At 38.0% G+C, this 20,680-nt stretch overlaps 1 protein-coding gene across 1 annotated transcript; it reads left to right on the top strand.

The window, feature by feature from the left end:
* The first annotated feature begins 18,981 nt into the window (after positions 1 to 18,981).
* On the top strand, positions 18,982 to 19,926 carry LOC132108505 (olfactory receptor 52K1-like). Its single transcript, XM_059515205.1, has one exon. The coding sequence runs from the start codon at positions 18,982 to 18,984 to the stop codon at positions 19,924 to 19,926; it is 945 nt and encodes a 314-aa protein (XP_059371188.1).
* The last annotated feature ends 754 nt before the right edge of the window (positions 19,927 to 20,680 follow it).

The raw sequence follows: 20,680 nt of genomic DNA, 5'->3' as shown, positions 1-20,680 counted from the left end.
CTCCATACCTGTCTTCATCCCTGGTGGCTCAACAAAATACTCCAGCCACTCGACATCACGGTGAACCGGAGGTTTAAGGCAGTCTTGTGTCACCTGTGGGAGGAGTGGATGGAGGATAGAGAGCACAGCTACACGGCAACCAGGAGAATGCGCCATGCAACTTTCCAGCAAGTCCTTGGATGGATCGACACAGCATGGGCTTCAGTTTTGAAAATTTTACAGTTGATGGCTATACAGTCTGTCAGAGAAAGAAAAAAGATAACTACAGAACTCTAGCCACATGAAGTTGGCTCTTCTCTTAATTTCTTCTCACTGACAATGTCCCCAAAAAGTCATATTAAGACATATGAAGGTCAATTTAAGAGGAAACACTTTACAATAAGGTGTCATTGGTAAACACTAGTTAATGTAATAATTAACATGAACTAACAATGAACAATACATGGGTTACAGTATCTATTAGTCTTTGATAATGTTAATGAAAAAGATTACAAATATGATATTTTTTTGCAATATATGCAACCATCAATGGCATTACTTACAATTAATAAAGTCTTTCTGCTCTATTTTAAGACATCTTTAATGGTTCATTTTGGGCGAAATAAGACTTTGAAAGACCAGCATTCGAATACTATATCATAAAACATGTCATAAGTGTTTGAAATCGCACACATTTGCAATGACACTCTCTATGATTATGACCAAAGCATTCTTACAATTAAAAGCAATTTAAACGCAAATTTTTAAGAAAACAAAAAGTAATATCTCATATCCACCATACCTTACAAACATCCGGAAGTGAATGAACCTGGATATGCGCATTAATGACAGTCAGTACCGCGCACAATCGTATTTACGGTAAATACATATACGTTACTGCGCATGCGCGGTAAACACACGTCACGTACATACGTGACGTCGCCGTGCTACAGTCTGCAATGAGGAGTACTTGCGAAATTATGATGCCAAAAGTTTCCCATTGAAAGCAATGAATGTCATACTAGTGCATCGATATTTCGACGCCGAGAGGCACATTTGGCGTCATAAAAGTGACGCTAGGGGTGCTTGAACATGCTTCGGTTTTTGACGCCTTTTGAGTGAGAATGGGTTGTGAAGGAACACGGATGTATTCAGTGACATAAGGGCCTGGCTCTATGGTGGCTCTCTAGCCAGCGGAAAGGCAAATTGGTTCTTAGAAGTCTCGACAGTCGAACAAACTCTGTACTAGCTCCCACCCAGTTCAAGCAAGTGAAAAAGGGGTATGAGTTGCTTGACTGAAAGCTTATTTTACTATATATTGCAGTTATGGCTACTTTCAAAGCACTGAAGATTTGACACCTTTAAAAATATGTTGTTTCAAATCACAGGTTCCTAACTGACACAACATCATAACTTTTGCAAAATTTTTCAAAAGTTCAGCTGATTTGATGCTTTGAAAAGCTTTGTTTCTCCTGTCACCGCACACTGTAAAAATTGCTGTTAAATAACAGTAATTTACTGGCAGCAGGGGTTCCAGAAAGGTACTGTTAATTTACAAAAAAAAAAAAAGTACAGTGTTTTTGTCAGGTTAGTAACTCGGAGGCAGAGGTAAGTGGATTCAACACAGTCTTTAGGGAAGGGAAGGGAGTGCAAACTTGGTGCGGGGTCTCTGGAGTTCGTGTCCGTGGCAGCCGGGTGAGTTTGCTTCTGTGAAAGCCAGGTGAGTATGCTTCTATGAAAGCCAGGTGAGTATGCTTCTAGATCGAGACATCAAAGCCACACAATACGAGATTCCAATCCTTGTCTCTTCTCTTACAGTGGGAGTTCGATAGTCGAAGGATCACTTAGGCACTCAGGAGATATCAAGGCACGTAGGGGAGTTCAGATCACGGAATATGCCTAGAGCGTTCTGGAGACAGGAGAACAAAGACACACAGGTTACTTTCTCAAATGTGAGTATACTTTACAGCAGGAGTCTTCGTGAAGACGAGGTGAGTTGGAGACAAGTTCACGAGGTCGATCCCTGTTGGAGGCTTGACAATGCATTGGGGTTTCCGGAGGTGTTTTATAGTGCAGGGGTAATGGAGATCAGGTGCTGGTGATTAGAATTTGTGAGAGAGTGAGGGCTGGTGATTAGTTGGAACCCGGTATGCACGATCCCTGACAGTTTTACCATAATTCTACCATGGAAATTAACTTCAAACAGTCTGAGTTTAAAAACTAGCATGCATACGATTTTAGTACTGTGAGTCCACTGAGAAGGAATATAAAAAATAAAATAAAACTGCAAACACTTAATGTGTAATAGTAAAATAACTAAAAGCATGACTTTTACTCAAATCACTGTAGTTTATTGTTAGCTATACCAAACATGCATGTGCTAAAATACTTAACACAGAGATCATCATTGAATCAGCAACTAAAATACTTAACACAGAGATCATCATTGAATCAGCAACTTTATATAAAGCAACAAAACATCAGTGTTTTTGGCTCATCATTTACTGACGCACAGGTTCTACTCTCTAGCACAATGGTGAACCACAAAACTACATTAAACTAACATCTCTCTTGTGCAAAAACACATTAATACAGTTGTGTTCAGTATTTACTCTACTTATTAGTGTATGACTTTGCATAACTTTTTTTCTATGGATGTTCACAAATATTTTAGTCATTTTTAGTCATACCAAATTTTTAATTTGGTAAATCTGACTTTTACATTTTACAGTATATTGATGTTTTTTCCTTGACTTAACAGCAACAGTAAATAATAGTTTTTCTACAGTTTGTTGCCGTAAATTAATTACAGTTTATTACTGTTAAATGACATTTCATGCTGTTTTTTCCTTCATCTTAAATCATTAAAAATACCCTTAGACATCAGAGGGTTAACTCCATATTAATTTATATGTAACCCAAATATTTGACTATCATGTTTCAAATCACTTATTGTGTATGTCTTTTTATTAACCATTGAATAGCTTAAGGATTCATGTTTAGAAAGTATGTGTTTGAATCTGCTTGCTTGAAACGTTTCTGACCATCAGTTATTTGTCAAATGTATCATATTCTTGTTAAAAGGAATCATGTCCAAAATTATATGCTGCAAGAGCGGGAAAATTTGGACCACGTGATTGATAAGATAACATATGATTTAACACCCCGAGCAAAGACAATACCTAATTGGACAAGACAACAATATGAGATGTGGACAAAAGGCCAGTTTAAATACTCAGGACACCATCAAATTTGGCTTTTAGCTTTTGCTTTTAGTCATGTCTGCTTTTAGCTTTTACTTTTCAGCTGCTGCTTTTAGTCATCACTATTAGCGTTCTTTGAACGCTATTCCAGTATGCTTCGGCATACACGTCTGCTGCTACTTAGGCACGATGAGAAGAAACACCACCTAGTCTTGTCAATCTTTACATCTATTCTTTTACTTTAGTTTATTTTCTTTTCCATTGAGAGTCTCGTGTTCAGAGTTACGTTTTGTCTCCAAGTCCAATCTTGAGTGCCCGTCTAAAACTACAACCAGACCACAACTCAACATCGTCAGCCAACGCCCAACCACGGGCTTCCCAAGACGTCACTTTAATGATTACTGAACTTCCAGCCAATCAGCTACCTCGGGAAACCCCCTTTTCAATGACAACAAAGGGAACCCCCTTTTACACAGGCAACATAAGCAACTTACCTCCAGACTCTGATCTGTACTGGTATATCTAATATAATTTTAACCTCATTGAGGAACTCAATGCGGTGGTTAATTAAGTGACTGATGGTTTTTCATGTCTATGCAATTTAAAGTATTACTGTAAACTTGGGATTTCACATTTTCATTCTCTTAAACTCATTCTTTCCTAACTTTCTACATTCCTGCAACTTGTGTGAATGTGTGAGTGTGTGTGCTTATGTGTTAGATTAGTTTATATGTCTTAGATTTATCTAATGAAGTGTGAATTATCTAATCTTGTGTTTTGTGCTTACAAGTTAATGTCTTAAACTGCAGATATTGTTACTGTACTAATTTATATTGTTTTCACTATATGTTGGACATTAATGTCCATTGCAGAGTTAATGTTATACGGCTCTTTCAATGAATTGCGGGCTGTCTCAGTGATCAACCATACAACAGTGATTCTGTCCAAATTCCCTTTCAAATTAATTTCATCTATGGCTGTGGCTGAAGTCAGTTGTAGTTCTTGTGTTTCTCTTTCCTTCAGTGATTCTGCTTGTTAATCACAAATGCTCAATTATAAATTAATCACAGAATTATCTCATTAACTTCACTGATTCAGTGTTCCTCTAACACCCTGTAGTGTGCACACATTATACGTGTTCATTTAAAACTGAGGATTTTGTTGTGGGGTTTAAAGGGTAAAGGCTTTTTTCTAAGACACTTTTTGTGTAGAAAGGGTCTATGCGAGAGGGCATGAACTATCGCGCATTATGTTGTGATTTACACCTGAGAAGACAAAGGCCCACATAATGAGCTGCATAATGAGCCTTTCAATCAGGTGTGTGACTGAGAGGGAAGAGTTACAAGAAAGAATGTTCGGACCAAATTAATGTATATATTTTTATGTCTGCAGTTTATTTAGAATATATTTAATTATCCCACAACCTAATTTAATATTCACTTGTGAGTGCAATTAAACAGTTTATTAGGAACAATCAAAGCTGACTGTCAAAGCTGAATTTTTAGCATCACATCATCACACACTGATTTTCTACAAAAAAAAACCACTTATTGTTATTATTATTATTATTATTATTTATGTGCAAAAGAGCTGAGAATATTTTTTCAAGGTTTTTCTTTTTGATAAACTGAAAGAACAGCATTGTTTGTTACATTTACATTTATTTGTTACATTTACATTATTTACATCAAGCTTTTGAATGGTATAGTGTATATTGTTATTGAAACTCCATAATGTTTCACTTGATTATACATTTAGTCAGGAATTATACTTTGGAAAAAGTCTAACTTGTAAAATGTTAACACATTATGTGAAACGTAATACAAGTATATAAATAAATAAAAGAGGCTTACTCAGGTTTATGATCTCTGCTGAATATAGTGCTTCATTATTTTTTCTGAGGAAATCCAAAACTCAAACCCTGAGGTAATCCTGAATTATGTCTTATTATTCTAATCGCGAAGCAAACAGTAAAATAAAAAAAATTGAAGAACTGTCTCGATGCTTTGTTTTCTGTTGTATGGGTGTATACAAGCCGCGAGCTTCACGTGAAACATTATAATCTCAATATCGCGCTCAGCGCGTGGGCTTGATCGCATTAAAGATAATGAAGGGCGACGTGAAAGACTGGACATTGCATTGTTTTCATATGGATTACTTTATCGTAGAATATTTGTTTTCGGTAGCACTTGTTTACTTTAAAAGTAGACATGTCAAGCTTTCTATATATATATATATCTCATGTCTCTTCATTGAGTAGTCACTGAGTTACCGTTCATTTAAATGACGCGTTTCTAAATGAAGATCACCACAGACCAAGGCTGCAGACAGCACACCTTGTTTGTTATATTTTATAAATACACAAAGTTCCGTTGTTATTATGTCTGTATAGAAATAAAAGTAAACCCTTTACATATTCGATTGATGTATTGCTCTTATCTGTACGATCAAAACTGAAAGTGTAATTTAAGTTCTTTTCTGGGCTATCAGGAGAAAATGAGTCCAGAGGGTTAAGCAATGGACTGATATTCATTTATAAGTATTTTTGAGTTCATTGTGGTACATCTACATCTATAAAAGACAGTTTCTGTGCCATTCTCTGGCATAAGGACATTCGGTGTAGACCAGAGGTTAAAAGGTACGCTTAGGATTTTCAGTCTGGTCCTTGTCTTCTAGGTGGGGGGAAGTCAATGCAACGATCTTTTGATCATGATTACAATCATGGGTTTACATTTGATGCTCAGGCTATGCATCTCTTGGACATCAATCTTGATTACTTGCCCCAATTTTGACTTGATTACTTGCCCCAAATTTCTTTCCAGAATTGAAATTCTCAATAATTGATCTAATGATGTTATTTTTTGTAAGCTGTTCTGTGAAAGGGTTGGTTATCTTGCTTCAGACTGTGGTGCTAGGAGTTGATTTACAACAGCCTTTCTGTGGAGTTCGTCTCATGTTTCAACCATGCTCGAATCTCTAATTTGTCTAGTTCAGGTCTGATACAATACATAGCTGTTTTTTTTCACTACCATGATGGAGATCAATGTTTACTTTAGTTGAGCTCTTGAACAGAGTTTTTTTATTTTTTTTGCCTGCTGCAGGGGCGTCACTAGGCCCTTTTTAGGGGGGCTTCAGCCCGCCTAAACTTCTGCCCAGCCCCCCTAAAAGAATATTTGATTAATACATTTTTGATCGCTTCAGTCCCCTTTAAAAAAACTCATTTGAAACGGCGGCAAGCTGCGTCAAGTTTCGGCTCCTCCCCTTATCTGAGTCTGCTTGGATTTAGCGCATTTTTCAATCTGCAGGGGCGCCGAGCAGAGCTAACATCAGAGAGCACAAGGTGTGTGTCGTGTGTGCGTGCATTTATTGATAGATTGCTAATGCTATGATATTACATCTGCGTCGGTGCAGTTCTTTGTCATAAATGCATTGCAGTTTACATAATGTAATGTTACTGGAGCATTGGGAGCACACAGGACGGCTCGGTTTCTCATCCAATACCAATATGTTTCGCTGCGTTCACCTTCAGCCCTTGTGTGATAGTTGTTTTTTATTCCTACAAAAATGAAGTGATTAACACCGATGAAAACATACTTTAGATTCACAAAACGATCATGATTTATTTTCATTTACTTTTTAAAATTACAGACATATTATCATGTATTTTGACATTACATTATGCAGCCATGCACAGAAATGATTAAAGACACACATCATTGTCTGAAAGCACTAGATGGCCCAGAGAGAGAATGTGGAGTTATTTTGTTTTGTATTATTAAATATAGTTTTGTATTAAGTAATAATGAATCAGGAGGAGTGTCATGATACATAAATTAGAGTAAGCGTAGAGTAAAGGGATTTTTGATTTTCTTGATTTATACTATTTATACTAGATTTGTACTTGATTTATAGAAGTGGCAAATTGATAATTCATGTTGTTATTTTTAATAAACAGAAATAAATATAGAACAGAATAATCATATTGCCAATAGACAATTACATTAATACATGGTTTGTCTATATTCTTAATGAATATTAGCTGGTTAGTTAAAATACTTAAAATGACATCAATTTTCATGGGGTGACTTTATGAATATCCAACCGTATTGTTGATTATAAAGGCTAAAAAAACTAAAATAATTTATATTTCATTGTAGATGGATATACAACATTTTTTCTTGTCGTGCGTGAGTAGGTCTGCAAATGAGCAACAGTCAGGTGAGAATAGAACGTAGACAGCCTCTCACACACACAATACCACTGTGTTCCCAAGATTCATTTCAGTCATTGAACCCTGACATTGTTTTAATTGTCTGCCAATTTCTCTGTACATTTTATAAGAAAAAGCAGTGGTATCATCAAAGGAAAAAATTCCTATCTGAGGTTTGTATGTGAGCATAGAAATGCAAACAGTAAAATATTGTGTTTGTACTGGAAACATGTCTGCGTGTGTTTGTACAGTGAATTAATCAGGAGGTCTTCATTGTAAAAAAAAAAAATCGACATTCCCTATTTTCTAGTAGTCACATCCAATAATTATTTTTTTTATTACAGTGTTGTATATGGCTCAGTCAGTACTCCTACTCCCATATATTAAATACAGGGAATACAATGGAATAGTGGATTGCAGTAAGGTTAGAAGCATACCACCCTACCCTAATAGTCAAATAATATTTTTTTAATCATACCCTTATTGGGGGCTGAGCCCCCCTAAAATCTAAATCCTAGAATCGCCCCTGGCCTGCTGTAACAATGTGATTTTGGAACTTGTTATAGCAAAAAAATAAAAAAAATAAAAAATAAATCTGATATTGTTGTTAATAGATTGATTATAACAAACTTTTTCTTATTTCTGATCCAACCTTGTGTCACTTTTCTTATTGAATATTGATACAAGAGCAAAAGAAGGAACGCTGCTTAGCCATAAGTTATGAAAGACTGTTAAGATAATATCACTCATAAAAGAAGCTTAGTCAAGTCAAGTCACCTTTATTTATATAGCAGTTTAAACAAGATACATTGTCAAAGCAACTGAATAACATTCATTAGGAAAACAGTGTGTCAATAATGCAAAATGATAGTTAAAGGCAGTTCATCATTAAATTCAGTGATGTCATTTCTGTTCAGTTAAATAGTGTCTGTGCATTTATTTGCAATCAAGTTAATGATATCGCTGTAGATGAAGTGACCCCAACTAAGCAAGCCAGAGGTGACAGCGGCAAGGAACCGATACTCCATCGGTGACAGAATGGAGAAAAAACCTTAGGAGAAACCAGGCTCAGTTGGGGGGCCAGTTCTCCTCTGACCAGGCGAAACCAGTAGTTCAATTCCAGGCTGCAGCAAAGTCAGATTGTGTAGAAGAATCATCTGTTTCCTGTGGTCTTGTCCTGGTCGTCCTCTGAGACAAGGTCTTTACAGGGGATCTGTATCTGGGGCTCTAGTTGTCCTGGTCTCCGCTGTCTTTCAGGGATGTAGAGGTCCTTTCTAGGTGCTGATCCACCATCTGGTCTGGATACGTACTGGATCCGGGTGACTGCAGTGACACTCTGATCTGGATACAGACTGGATCTGGTGGCTACAGTGACCTCGGAATAAGAGATAAACAGACAAATATTAGCATAGATGCCATTCTTCTAATGATGTAGCAAGTACATAGGGTGTTATGGGAAGTGTTCCCGGTTCCGGTTTACCTAATTAATGCAGCCTAAAAAACGGATTTAGATATTAAAAGCATATTACTATGTTATGTGTAAGCCAGGTTAAAGAAATGGGTCTTTAATCTAGATTTAAACTGCAAGAGTGTGTCTGCCTCCCGAACAATGTTAGGTAGGTTATTCCAGAGTTTAGGCGCCAAATAGAAAAAGGATCTGCCGCCCGCAGTTGATTTTGATATTCTAGGTATTATCAAATTGCCTGAGTTTTGAGAACGTAGCAGACGTAGAGGATTATAATGTAAAAGGAGCTCATTCAAATACTGAGGTGCTAAACCATTCAAGGCTTTACAAGTGATAAGCAATATTTTAAAATCTATACAATGTTTGATAGGGAGCCAGTGCAGTGTTGACAGGACCGGGCTAATATGGTCATAATTCCTGGTTCTAGTAAGAACTCTTGCTGCTGCATTTTGGACTAGCTGTAGTTTGTTTACTAAGCGTGCAGAACAACCACCCAATAAAGCATTACAATAATCTAACCTTGAGGTAATAAATGCATGGATTAACATTTCTGCATTTGACATTGAGAGCATAGGCCGTAATTTAGATATATTTTTGAGATGGAAAAATGCAGTTTCACAAATGCTAGAAACGTGGCTTTCTAAGGAAAGATTGCGATCGAATAGCACACCTAGGTTCCTAACTGATGACGAAGAATTGACAGAGCAACCATCAAGTCTTAAACAGTGTTCTAGGTTATTAAAAGCTGAGTTTTTAGGTCCTATAATTAACTGTTTTTTCAGAATTTAGCAGTAAGAAATTACTCGTCATCCGGTTTTTTATATTGACTATGCATTCCATTAGTTTTTCAAATTGGTGTGTTTCCCCGGGCAGCGAAGAAATATAGAGCTGAGTATCATCAGCATAACATAAAGTGTTCAAGTCTATGCAAAAGAATGTTGTGGTCAATTGTGTCAAACGCAGCACTAAGATCCAATAAAAGTAATAGAGAGATACACCCACGATCAGATGATAAGAGCAGATCATTTGTAACTCTAAGGAGAGCAGTCTCAGTACTATGATACAGTCTAAATCCTGACTGGAAATCCTCACATATACCATTTTTCTCTAAGGAATATAATTGTAAGGATACCACCTTTTCTAGTATCTTGGACAGAAAAGGGAGATTCGAGATTGGTCTATAATTAACTAGTTCTTTGGGGTCAAGTTGTGGTTTTTTGATGAGAGGCTTAATAACAGCCAGTTTGAAGGTTTTGGGGACATATCCTAATGACAATGAGAAATTAATAATAGTCAGAAGAGGATCTATGACTTCTGGAAGCACCTCTTTAAGGAGCGTAGATGCTATAGGGTCTAACTTACATGTTGGTTTAGATGATTTAACAAGTTTATACAATTCTTCCTCTCCTATAGTAGAGAATGAGTGGAACTGTTCCTCAGGGGGTCTATAGTACACTGTCTGATGCGATACTGTAGCTGACGGCTGAATGGTTGCAATTTTATCTCTAATAGTATTGATTTTAGAAGTAAAGTAGTTCATAAAGTCATTACTGCTGTGGTGTTGGGAAATGTCAACACTTGTTGAGGCTTTATTTTTTGTTAATTTAGCCACTGTATTGAATAAATACCTGGGGTTATGTTTGTTTTCTTCTAAAAGAGAAGAAAAATAATCGGATTTAGCAGTTTTTAATGCTTTTCTGTAGGATAGGTTACTTTCCCGCCAAGCAATACGAAATACCTCTAGTTTTGTTTTCCTCCAGCTGCGCTCCATTTTTCGGCTGCTCTCTTTAAGGTGCGAGTATGCTCATTATACCATGGTGTCAGACTGGTTTCCTTAACCTTCCTTAAACGTAAAGGAGCAACTGTATTTAAAGTGCTAGAAAAGAGAGAGTCCATAGTTTCTGTTACATCATCAAGTTGTTCTGAGGTTTTGGATATGCTAAGGAATTTGGATACATCAGCAAGATAACTTAAAAAGCAGTCTTTTGTGGTAGAAGTGATGGTTCTTCCATATTTGTAACAAGAAGTAGAATTTACAATTTTGGCTATATGTAGTTTGCACAAAACTAAATAATGATCTGAGATATCATCACTTGGCTGCATAATTTCAACACTATCAACATCAATTCCATGTGACAGTATTAAATCTAGAGTATGATTTAGACAATGAGTACGTCCTGAAACGTGTTGTCTAACCCCAATAGAGTTTAGAATGTCTATAAATGCTGATCCCAATGCATCTTTTTCATTATCAACATGGATATTAAAATCACCAACTATTAAAACTTTATCTGCAGCCAGAACTAACTCGGATGTAAAATCATTAAACTCTTTAATAAAGTCTGTATGGTGCCCTGGTGGCCTGTATACAGTAGCCAGTACAAACATAAAAGGGGATTTATCATTAACATTTGTGTCTCTGGATAATGTTATATGAAGCACCATTACTTCAAACGAGTTATACTTGAAACCTGCCCTCTGAGAAATCCTGAAAACGTTGTCATAAATTGAAGCAACACCTCCCCCTTTGCCTTTTAGACGCGGCTCATGTTTATAACAGTAATCTTCGGGGGTGGACTCGTTTAAAATAATGTAATCATCAGGTTTTAGCCAGGTTTCTGTCAAACACAGCACATCTATATTATGATCAGTGATCATATTATATATAAAAAGTGTTTTCGTAGAAAGGGATCTGATATTCAATAAACCAAGCTTTATCATTTGTTTATCCGTATTGCATCTGTTTTTTATTTGTTGAACCTCAAGTAAATTGTTAATCTTAACTTGGTTTGGACGTTTTTTGTATTTTCTAGTTCGGGGAACAGACACAGTCTCTATAGTGTGATATCTAGGTGAAAGAGTCTCTATGTGCTGAGAATTAACTGACCTTTGTGACGTTTTTGCCATATTTCTTGAGAGAAGAGCGGCGCCACCCCAGGAGGGATGAAGACCATCTCTTTTCAACAGGTCAGGTCTGCCCCAAAAGCTCATCCAATTGTCTATGAAATCTATGTTATTCTGTGGGCACCACTTAGACATCCAGCCATTGAGTGATGACAATCTGCTATGCATCTCGTCCCCACGGTAAGCAGGGAGGGGACCAGAGCATTTTACAGTGCCTGACATCGTGCTTGCAAGTTCACACACCTCTTTAATGTTATTTTTAGTGGTCTCCGACTGGCGAAGTCGAACATCATTAGCGCCGGCATTAATAACAATCTTACCGTATTTACGTTTAGCATTAGCCAGCACTTTTAAATCTGCCAAGATGTCAAGCGCTCTGGCTCACGGTAAACATTTGACTATGGTGGCTGGTGTCTCTATATTCACGTTCCGTACAATAGAATCACCAATAACTAGAGCACTTTCATCAGGTTTCTCAGTGGGTGCATCACTGAGTGGGGAGAACCTGTTTAATGTTTTGATCGGAACAGAAGAGCGGTCATTTGACCCACGACTACGCTGCCTCACTGTCAACCAGTTGCCCTGCTGCAGGGGCTCTGTTGCCGGAACCGAACAATGTACAGGAATCCCTGAGCTAGACGCATCCAAAGCCGTATCTAGAGCCCTAGAATTCTTACTGCCCTCAATTAAAGTTTGGATGCTTGTCTCTAATTCTGAAATCTTCTCTGTCAGCCTAAGTATTTCCCTGCATTTATCACATGTGAATCCCTCATCAGCGACAGAGATAGATAAACTGCATGTGGCAAGAGGTGCAAATAACAATAGCAGGAGAAGCCATTACTCACCCTGCTTGATGAAATATTCTTACTGCTGTTGTTTGATGAACTTGTGAAAAACTGGAGCGAGAGACAGGAGAGGAGAAAAGAAAACAGCGATAGGTTCGAATGAAAACGCTAATGACAACCCAATGAGTGCTAACGCTTTGCAGGTGTACTGCACTCACGGATCAGTGGTGCTTAGTGGTTATTTAGAAAGACAGAATCAGTGTATGAATCAATGGTGACAATCCACAAAATAAATAAGCATAAGTAACATCACATCACAAAACATGCTATAGGATCCTAGCCAAAACATGACACAAACTAACACATGTTATTTTAACAGTCAATTATTATGATGGCTTCTCTGTAATGTTTGACTATTAAAATGTCACATGTCTCTATCAATATTATTAAACCATGTCAAAAGGAAGAGACGTACTCATAACATGTATTGTGGGGTAATGTTAAACAGGCTGACTGTGAAAATGTGAAAAGTGTATTTTAACATAATTAAAATGGTAAAACAATGAGTAATTAACAAGCTTTCACAACAAAAGTGCTACAGTTTATTGTGCTGTCACTGAGTCAACACAAGCTTACCAGTCATGCAACAGATTCGTAAAACAAATAAGAGTCTAAGATATGATGGCTATATGCATTCAAGACTACTTAGCAAATCACAAACACTTCGGCTATGTTAACTTTCCAATGAAATGCATCACAATTGTTTTCAATGTTAAACAAATAAGAATTTACTCATATTTGATACTCACACTCTGATTGTCATCCATCTTCGCTGGTCCTTCAATTCGGTAGGTAGCGTTGGCACTAAAAACCTAGGGTCCTCGAAATGCGTTCCTAGGATTGTGCTCCTGAAAATTCAGCCTCCGGTTTTGCAGGCAGATGCCACTCGACGCATCGAATCTGGTAAAAAGCTCATCCTGGATGGCCACCTACTGTATATCACACAAAGAGTACAGTATTTCTGTAAGTGACTTAAGGCCAATTTATACTTCTGCGTCGGGTGCGCGTAGAAGGTACGGCGTAGCATACGCATTGACGTGTACCATACGTCGTACCCTTCGCCGTACCCTGACGCGCACCTCCTCAAAAATGTAACTACGCGTCGCGGCGACGCGGACCGCAAGATCTGTGATTGGTCGGCTTGGTAGCATCGCATTTCCGGCTACGCATTTCCGGCGTGTTCTTCTGCACCGCCCGCCATTTTTAAATACAGAAGTTCAGGTGAAAGTTCAGTGAAGAAAATGGAAATGGACCAAGTGACCGAGCGATTAGTTGAAGAAGTGCGGAAATACAGCCATCTGTATGACTCGTCTTCTGCAGAATACAAAGACTGCCAGATGGCAGCGAATTCGTGGAGAGAGATTTCCTCCAACGTCGGTTTGGATGTAGCGGATTGTATGAAGAGATGGAAGAACTGTCGAGACAAGTACGGTCGCCTCCGTAAATAGCTCGCCACAAGGAGCGGGGATCCAGGAGGGAAAAAAGTCCCAGCGTTTTATTTATTCCTGTCTTGGCTGGCACCTCATGTGAAACACCGGCTTACGGAGTCAAACTTTGACGATAAGGTAAATAATGCACGTCCTTTATGAACCTCTGTTGTTTTTAGGTTAGCTAACTTAACTAGCAATGCTACCACGCCGTAACGTTATTGATTAGTGCAAAAATAATATACCTGGGAAACAAAAAGCATGTGTAATGGGTTTTAATTATATTGTATTTATATTATATGTAATAGATTGTAATTATATTGGGCTTGCAGATAATACAAACGCAACAACGTAGCATTTGCAATGTAGGAATATGCAGTATTCATAGCTCTGTTTATCTGTGAATTAACACTGGATGCATCAGCTTTTATATATAAAAGACTAACTTACACTATTTGCTATTTCTTTCATAATCGCAGGATGGGAGCGATTCAAGCTCAAACTCCAATGGTTCGGCTGTTGTGAGACCTTCAGCCAATAACGACCAACTAGCATGTCCACCGTCCCCCCAGCCATCTCTTCAGTCCCCCCAGACATCTCTTCAGTCCCCCCAGACATCTCTTCAGCCCCCCCAGACATCGCTTCAGTCCCCCCAGACATCGCTTCAGTCCCCCCAGACATCGCTTCAGTCCCCCCAGACATCTCAGTACCCCCAGACATCTCTTCAGTCCCCCAGTCCAAGGATGGCACAGAAAAGGAAGAGGAAGGAACAAGAGGACTGGGTCCAAATGCAAGTTGCTCGGTTGGAGGCTCAGTTGGAGGAACGGCGGGTCGAGCTGCAACAGAGACTGAGTCATGGAAATGACGAGAGCGACCGGTTTGGGCACACTGTTGCCGACATGCTGCGAAGGGTGCCGGAGGAGCACAGGGCGCAGGCAATGTTTGATGTGTCCAAGGTCCTGTTTGAGTGGCAGCAGAAAAAATAAACAATTGTGCCTACTTCTACAACATTGCACCTTTTAATTCTGTGCACTATCTTTATATAGTTTGCACTTTTGCATCTTTTAGTAAGTTGTCTGTTAGCACATTTGTGTATATAGTTTGCACTTTTGCATTTATTCATATTTTTCTTGTTTGCACTTATTTGTGCAGGTTTTATTGTTTGCACATTTTTGTAAATAGTATGCACTTTAGCATTTTGTTTTTTAATAATTTTGTCTGTTTGCACCTATTTGTGCAGGTTATACTATATAGTTTGTAGCTTTTGTGTACAGTTTTCTCGTGCATTTTTATTGTTAATAGTGTATCATTGCACCTTAATACTTTGTACTAACTTGTACATAGTATGCCCGTTTGTGTAAATAGTTTGCATACAAAAAATTGCCTGTTCCTGCTGTTTGCACATTGTTTTGTGCAGGTTACTGCAAATAAAGATTAATGTATAGTTTACCCATTTGTGTGTGTTTGCTCTTTAGCATCTATTTTTAATCTACAATTCTAGACCATTGCACCTTTATACATTGCACTTTTACATATTTTAACCTATTTGTATATATAGTTTGAAACCAATTATGTCATTTCCTGCTGTATGCATATTGTATGGTTCAGGTTACAGCAAATTAAGATCAATAACAGTATTTATTTGTGTATAGTTTGCTCTTTTGCATCTATATTTAATATAAACGATAAAAAAATATATGGGGGTGGTGTTGGCGCAGTGGATAAGACACATGGCTTTGGTGTGAGAGACCCGGGTTCGAATCCACTGTGAGACACCAATGTGTCCCTGAGCAAGACACTTAACCCCTATTTGCTCCAGAGGCGTGCGACCTCTGACATATATAGCAATTGTAAGTCGCTTTGGATAAAAGCGTCAGCTAAATGAAAATGAATAAAATAAACAATTCTAGACCATTGCACCTTTACATGTTACATTATTTTATACATAGTTTGCACATTGTATTGTGCAGGTTACTGTAATTAAAGAAGAAACAACGTGAACAGTTAAAACTGGTCTTTATTTACATGGTTGCATGTCATTTATTGGTGTATATATTTTACACCAGTACAATTTACTGACCAAGTTGACCACGACACACTATGTTGTTCTGCCATGGCACAATTCCGTGGGGTGACTGAAAGAAGGCCGTCAGGTCATTCCGTACACCAACTGCAGCTCTGGTGGAGCGGGCCCTTGAAAGGTGACGTGGATCTAGTGGTTCCAAAAGATTTGTGTCCCCTGACACCACTCTGCGCCACTCCCCGAGCTGAGTTGACCCTGTAGTGTCAGTGTCTGTGAAATTAGCAGGGATGTATCTGCTAACAGGTGTGCTGACCTCATCTGTGTAGGCCAGGAAGTTGTGTAAAACAGAACAAGCTTTCACAATATCAACTGCTTTGTCTGGCAGACATTCTAGAGGTCGTCCAAGGATTCGCCACCTTACAACCAAAATGCCAAATGCATTCTCAATCACGCGTCTGGCTCTGGAGTGACTGTAATTGTAGGTCTGCTTATCCATTGGTAGGTTCATCCCTATGTAGAAAAATAAAACAGTATTAATTGATAGGCAATCATTGAGTGTCAATGTAGCTGTGATCAGGAATGAATATATATATATATATATATATATATATAAAATTCAGGTTGATTGGGACACTTTTTCCAAGTTATCTCAATGGCAAAAAGTGTCCCACTCAACCTGAATTCACCACCATATATACACATACATGAAGTACTATTACATTAAATAAATCTTGTCTGTGACATACCTGGAAAGGGACGCATGAGGTTGTTGTGTAGGGGAAATGCAGCATCACCAATGATCACATGTGGGATTTTGACTCCTGTTCCAGGCAGATTGGCTGGTGGGGCAGGTTCAGTTTGTGTTCAAGAAGCCTAGAACCAAATCGGCTCTCCTTGAAGACACCACCGTCACTTTCCCGTCCGTATCCCCCCACATCCACCATGGTGAAGCGATATCTGGCATGACAGGTAGCCATCAGAACAATGGAGTGTGCACCCTTGAAGTTGTAGTAGTCGCTACCTGCGTGCGGTGGTGCTTTTATGTTGACATGCTTTCCGTCTACGCTGCCAACACAGTTCGGAAAGTTCCACAGTCGCCAAAAATCGGCAGCATTAGTTTCCCATTGGGCGACTGAAGGGCAGGGAAGAAACTCTGGCTGCAGTGCTTTCCACAAAGCTTTACATACCTCGGCGACTATGGAAGACACTGTGCTGGACGACAGTTTGTAGCTAGCTGCTACAGCCTGTTGGCTTCCACCTGAAGCTAAAACTCGAAGGGTGATTGCCAGTCTCTGCGTAATGTCTACAGGCATACTGTGCGTACACTGATGTACGATAAATGGCTGCACACGACGAACTAAATCGTCGAATCTACCTGCAGACATTCGGAAATATCTGAAGTGCATTTCCTCGTCCATGTCTCTCAGTGGCCGGACAAGCACAGAAAATTCACCCTCCTTCTGCCTCATCAGGTTCACGGGTCGCACGTACCATCTCCTCCGACGCCTTCTCTCGTTTCTGCCTTTTAATTTGAGTAATTTCACTAAAATTAACTGTTTTTCAACCTCAATAAGCTCCAACTCCAACATGATCCGCTCTCTTTCAGTCGGCATTGCTTGTTGTAGTAGCCTAAACTCAAAACACCCGCGAGGAATCTAAACACAGTGGAACATTAAAACCCGCCCCCGCCAACTAGCGTTTCGGCAGTGCAACTGCAGAGCAACGCAGACATAACGCAGAAGTATAAATGCTCACGACGGCGTCACCTACGTGCGTAGCCTACGACGTACACTATGGCGTACCCTCGACGCAGAAGTATAAATTGGCCTTTACACTTTAGAGGTAATATTGCTAATGCAAATAATTACAAACAAAGATCACACTGAACTGTTTTGTGTCTCTGAGCAATGGACAGAGTTTACTTATTTAATGATTCAGTTTTTGAACGAATTGGTTGCTAAAAATTATTTAGTGTTTCACTCATTAATGATCAGTGCGTTCCAAAACGTATATATCGCTCTACGAAGGGCACTTCTGAGTGAAAGAAATCATGGCCACCATATTGAAGGGTTGTTCCAAACCAAAGTTCTCACAACTGGCCACTTCAAAGGACCCATCTGAATGTCGGATTTTACTCGTGTATGGCTTTCAGGTACTTTATACACCACTGTACCTGACTAGTACTCATTTACACTTTCAGTTGTGCTGTTGGTCATTTTATGTAAGGATTAAAAAAAACTGTGATTTTTATTTATTTATTTAGTGAAAAGTTAATTTATTAATTTTTTACTCAATGAAGCTTTTAGCAATTATTTAAAATGCATTTGATCACTCTACACAATAATCTAGAAGCAATGTGAATGAACACCATGACAGCTTAAGTAGAAAAATTTATGTCACTGACAAAACTTATGGCTATGACTGTATAGCTAGATTCAGTCTGACATATTGTGTAGTTTAAAGTTATCTGTGCCATTTTCCTCTCTACTTGCATAATTTATTGCTCATTCAAGTTACACATGTATTACACTTGTTCTTACCCCAAACTTATGCTATCAAATAAAAACCAACTACCATCCTGTAAAACATAAAAGTTTAAATTTTAGTTGATGAACCTAATGAACAGCAAAAATGAATGTGGCCAATTCTCTTGTGTACAGTTTGTAAAGACACAGATGGCGTCAGCTCTTGTTATATAATCTGCCTACAGCAAATTTAGCAGTTGCCTCAGATCAGAGGCAACATTCAGTTGTTATCACCTTGATTGTTACTTTAAAAATTAACTGAGGCAAATTAAACATTTTAGACTGAACAAGGGTCATCAACAACCACTTGGATGCTTTACTCTTCAAATAACAGACAGAAACTGAATCCAGATATTTATTTTTATTGGCACTTTCACTTCTTGATATTTTTTATCACCAAATGGAAAATGGAACCATGCCTTCATATTTTTATTTCACTTTGTTCAAGGACTTTGTTCACATGAGATATCTTATCCTAATATTGACACTTACAGTTTATTTAGCAATCATATTATTTAATGGCATAATTTTGTTTGTGGTCTTTAAAGAGAGATCTCTTCATGAGCCAATGTACATACTGATATCTTGTTTATCTGTCAATGATCTCTGTGGCTCAGCCGGTTTCTTCCCTAGGCTAATGGTTGATCTCCTGTTTGATACAAATACGATTTCTAGGCCAGCGTGTTTCGTTCAGATTTTTACGATTTATACTTATGGAATGTCTGAATATACCATATTAACTCTGATGGCATATGACAGATATGTTGCCATATGCAATCCTTTAAAATATCATAAAATTATGACCTTAAAATTGACAACACTGTACATGGCACTAGCATCACTTTATGCAGTGCTTTCTGTAGGTCTGGTTATTTTCTTCTCATCCAGGTTGCCTTTGTGTGGGACTGACATAGCACGACTGTACTGCTCCAACTGGTCTGTGGTCCGACTGTCTTGTGGGACTTCCACCTTGAGTAACAACATAATTGGATTTTTTTCCACAACAACAATAGTTTTTCTCCCTGCCTTATTTATCTTCTATACTTATGTCAGAATTTTGATCATTTGTCAAAAAAGCTCCAAAGAATTTAGAGGCAAAGCATTACAAACATGTCTTCCTCATATTATAAGCTTTGTCAACTACTCTATAGCTTCATTTTGTGATATTGCTTTAAGTCGGTATGATTCAGAAAAATTTAAGATTGTGGCTATCATTTTTTCAGTGGAATTTTTGGTTATCCCTCCTGTTCTAAATCCCCTTATTTATGGCTTAAATTTACCAGAAATTCGCAAAAACATTGCATGCTTGTTTTGGCGGTCAAAAGTTGGCAATTTTCTAGAATGAGTACTTAAATCTATTTACTGGTTAAAAAGCTACTTACTGGTTTTACAGTGTTGTTAAGTATCATTTTCTGAAATTATTTATTTAGTCCTAAACAATGAGGTACAAACACCATACTTCTGATGTCTTCAGAAAATTAATGATCTCCTTGATGTTCTGTAACAATTTCAACTCTAATATTCAATAAAAGACTTATGGCCTTAGTACTTAACTGTTTAAACATGTCTTTCTTTCTTTCTTTCTTTTTTTGCTATAAGTCCAGCTGTAACAATATGCAGTTTAAATGTGAAAGTTTAATATTTCAACTTTATAATAACAAATATACAGTTAAACCCCCCCCCCCCCCCAAAAAAAAAAATCTTATTTGAATATTCTGTGTTTATGCATTGTACATGTGGACATGCAGTATTAGTTCATTTTATTTCATGGAACCATCAAATCAAACAGCGATACAAAGGGGAACCTACAAAGTCCTGGCTATGACCACACAACCCTGTCAGGCCTGACTAGCATAAGTGGGAATCAACATAATTCAGGGAAGTTATAGTGAGTTACAAATTGTTTTCTCTTGTAGTCTGTAGGGTTACACCATAGACCTCTTCCCTTTTTTTTCTTTATTTCATCTACAAATATTACCCCTGACTTTGGGACAACATGTTCACACTTTATTTATTTTATGAAGGATTTACAGAACTATCACTAGACTCTCATTCACATTCTATCCTGTAAATTAACACCCAACTAGGATTTAACTGGA

This window comes from Carassius carassius, chromosome 28 (genome assembly GCF_963082965.1).
Source record: "Carassius carassius chromosome 28, fCarCar2.1, whole genome shotgun sequence".
NCBI lineage: Eukaryota > Metazoa > Chordata > Actinopteri > Cypriniformes > Cyprinidae > Carassius > Carassius carassius.
Note: the sequence above shows the minus strand (reverse complement) of the source record. Positions and strands in the feature narration are given on the sequence as shown.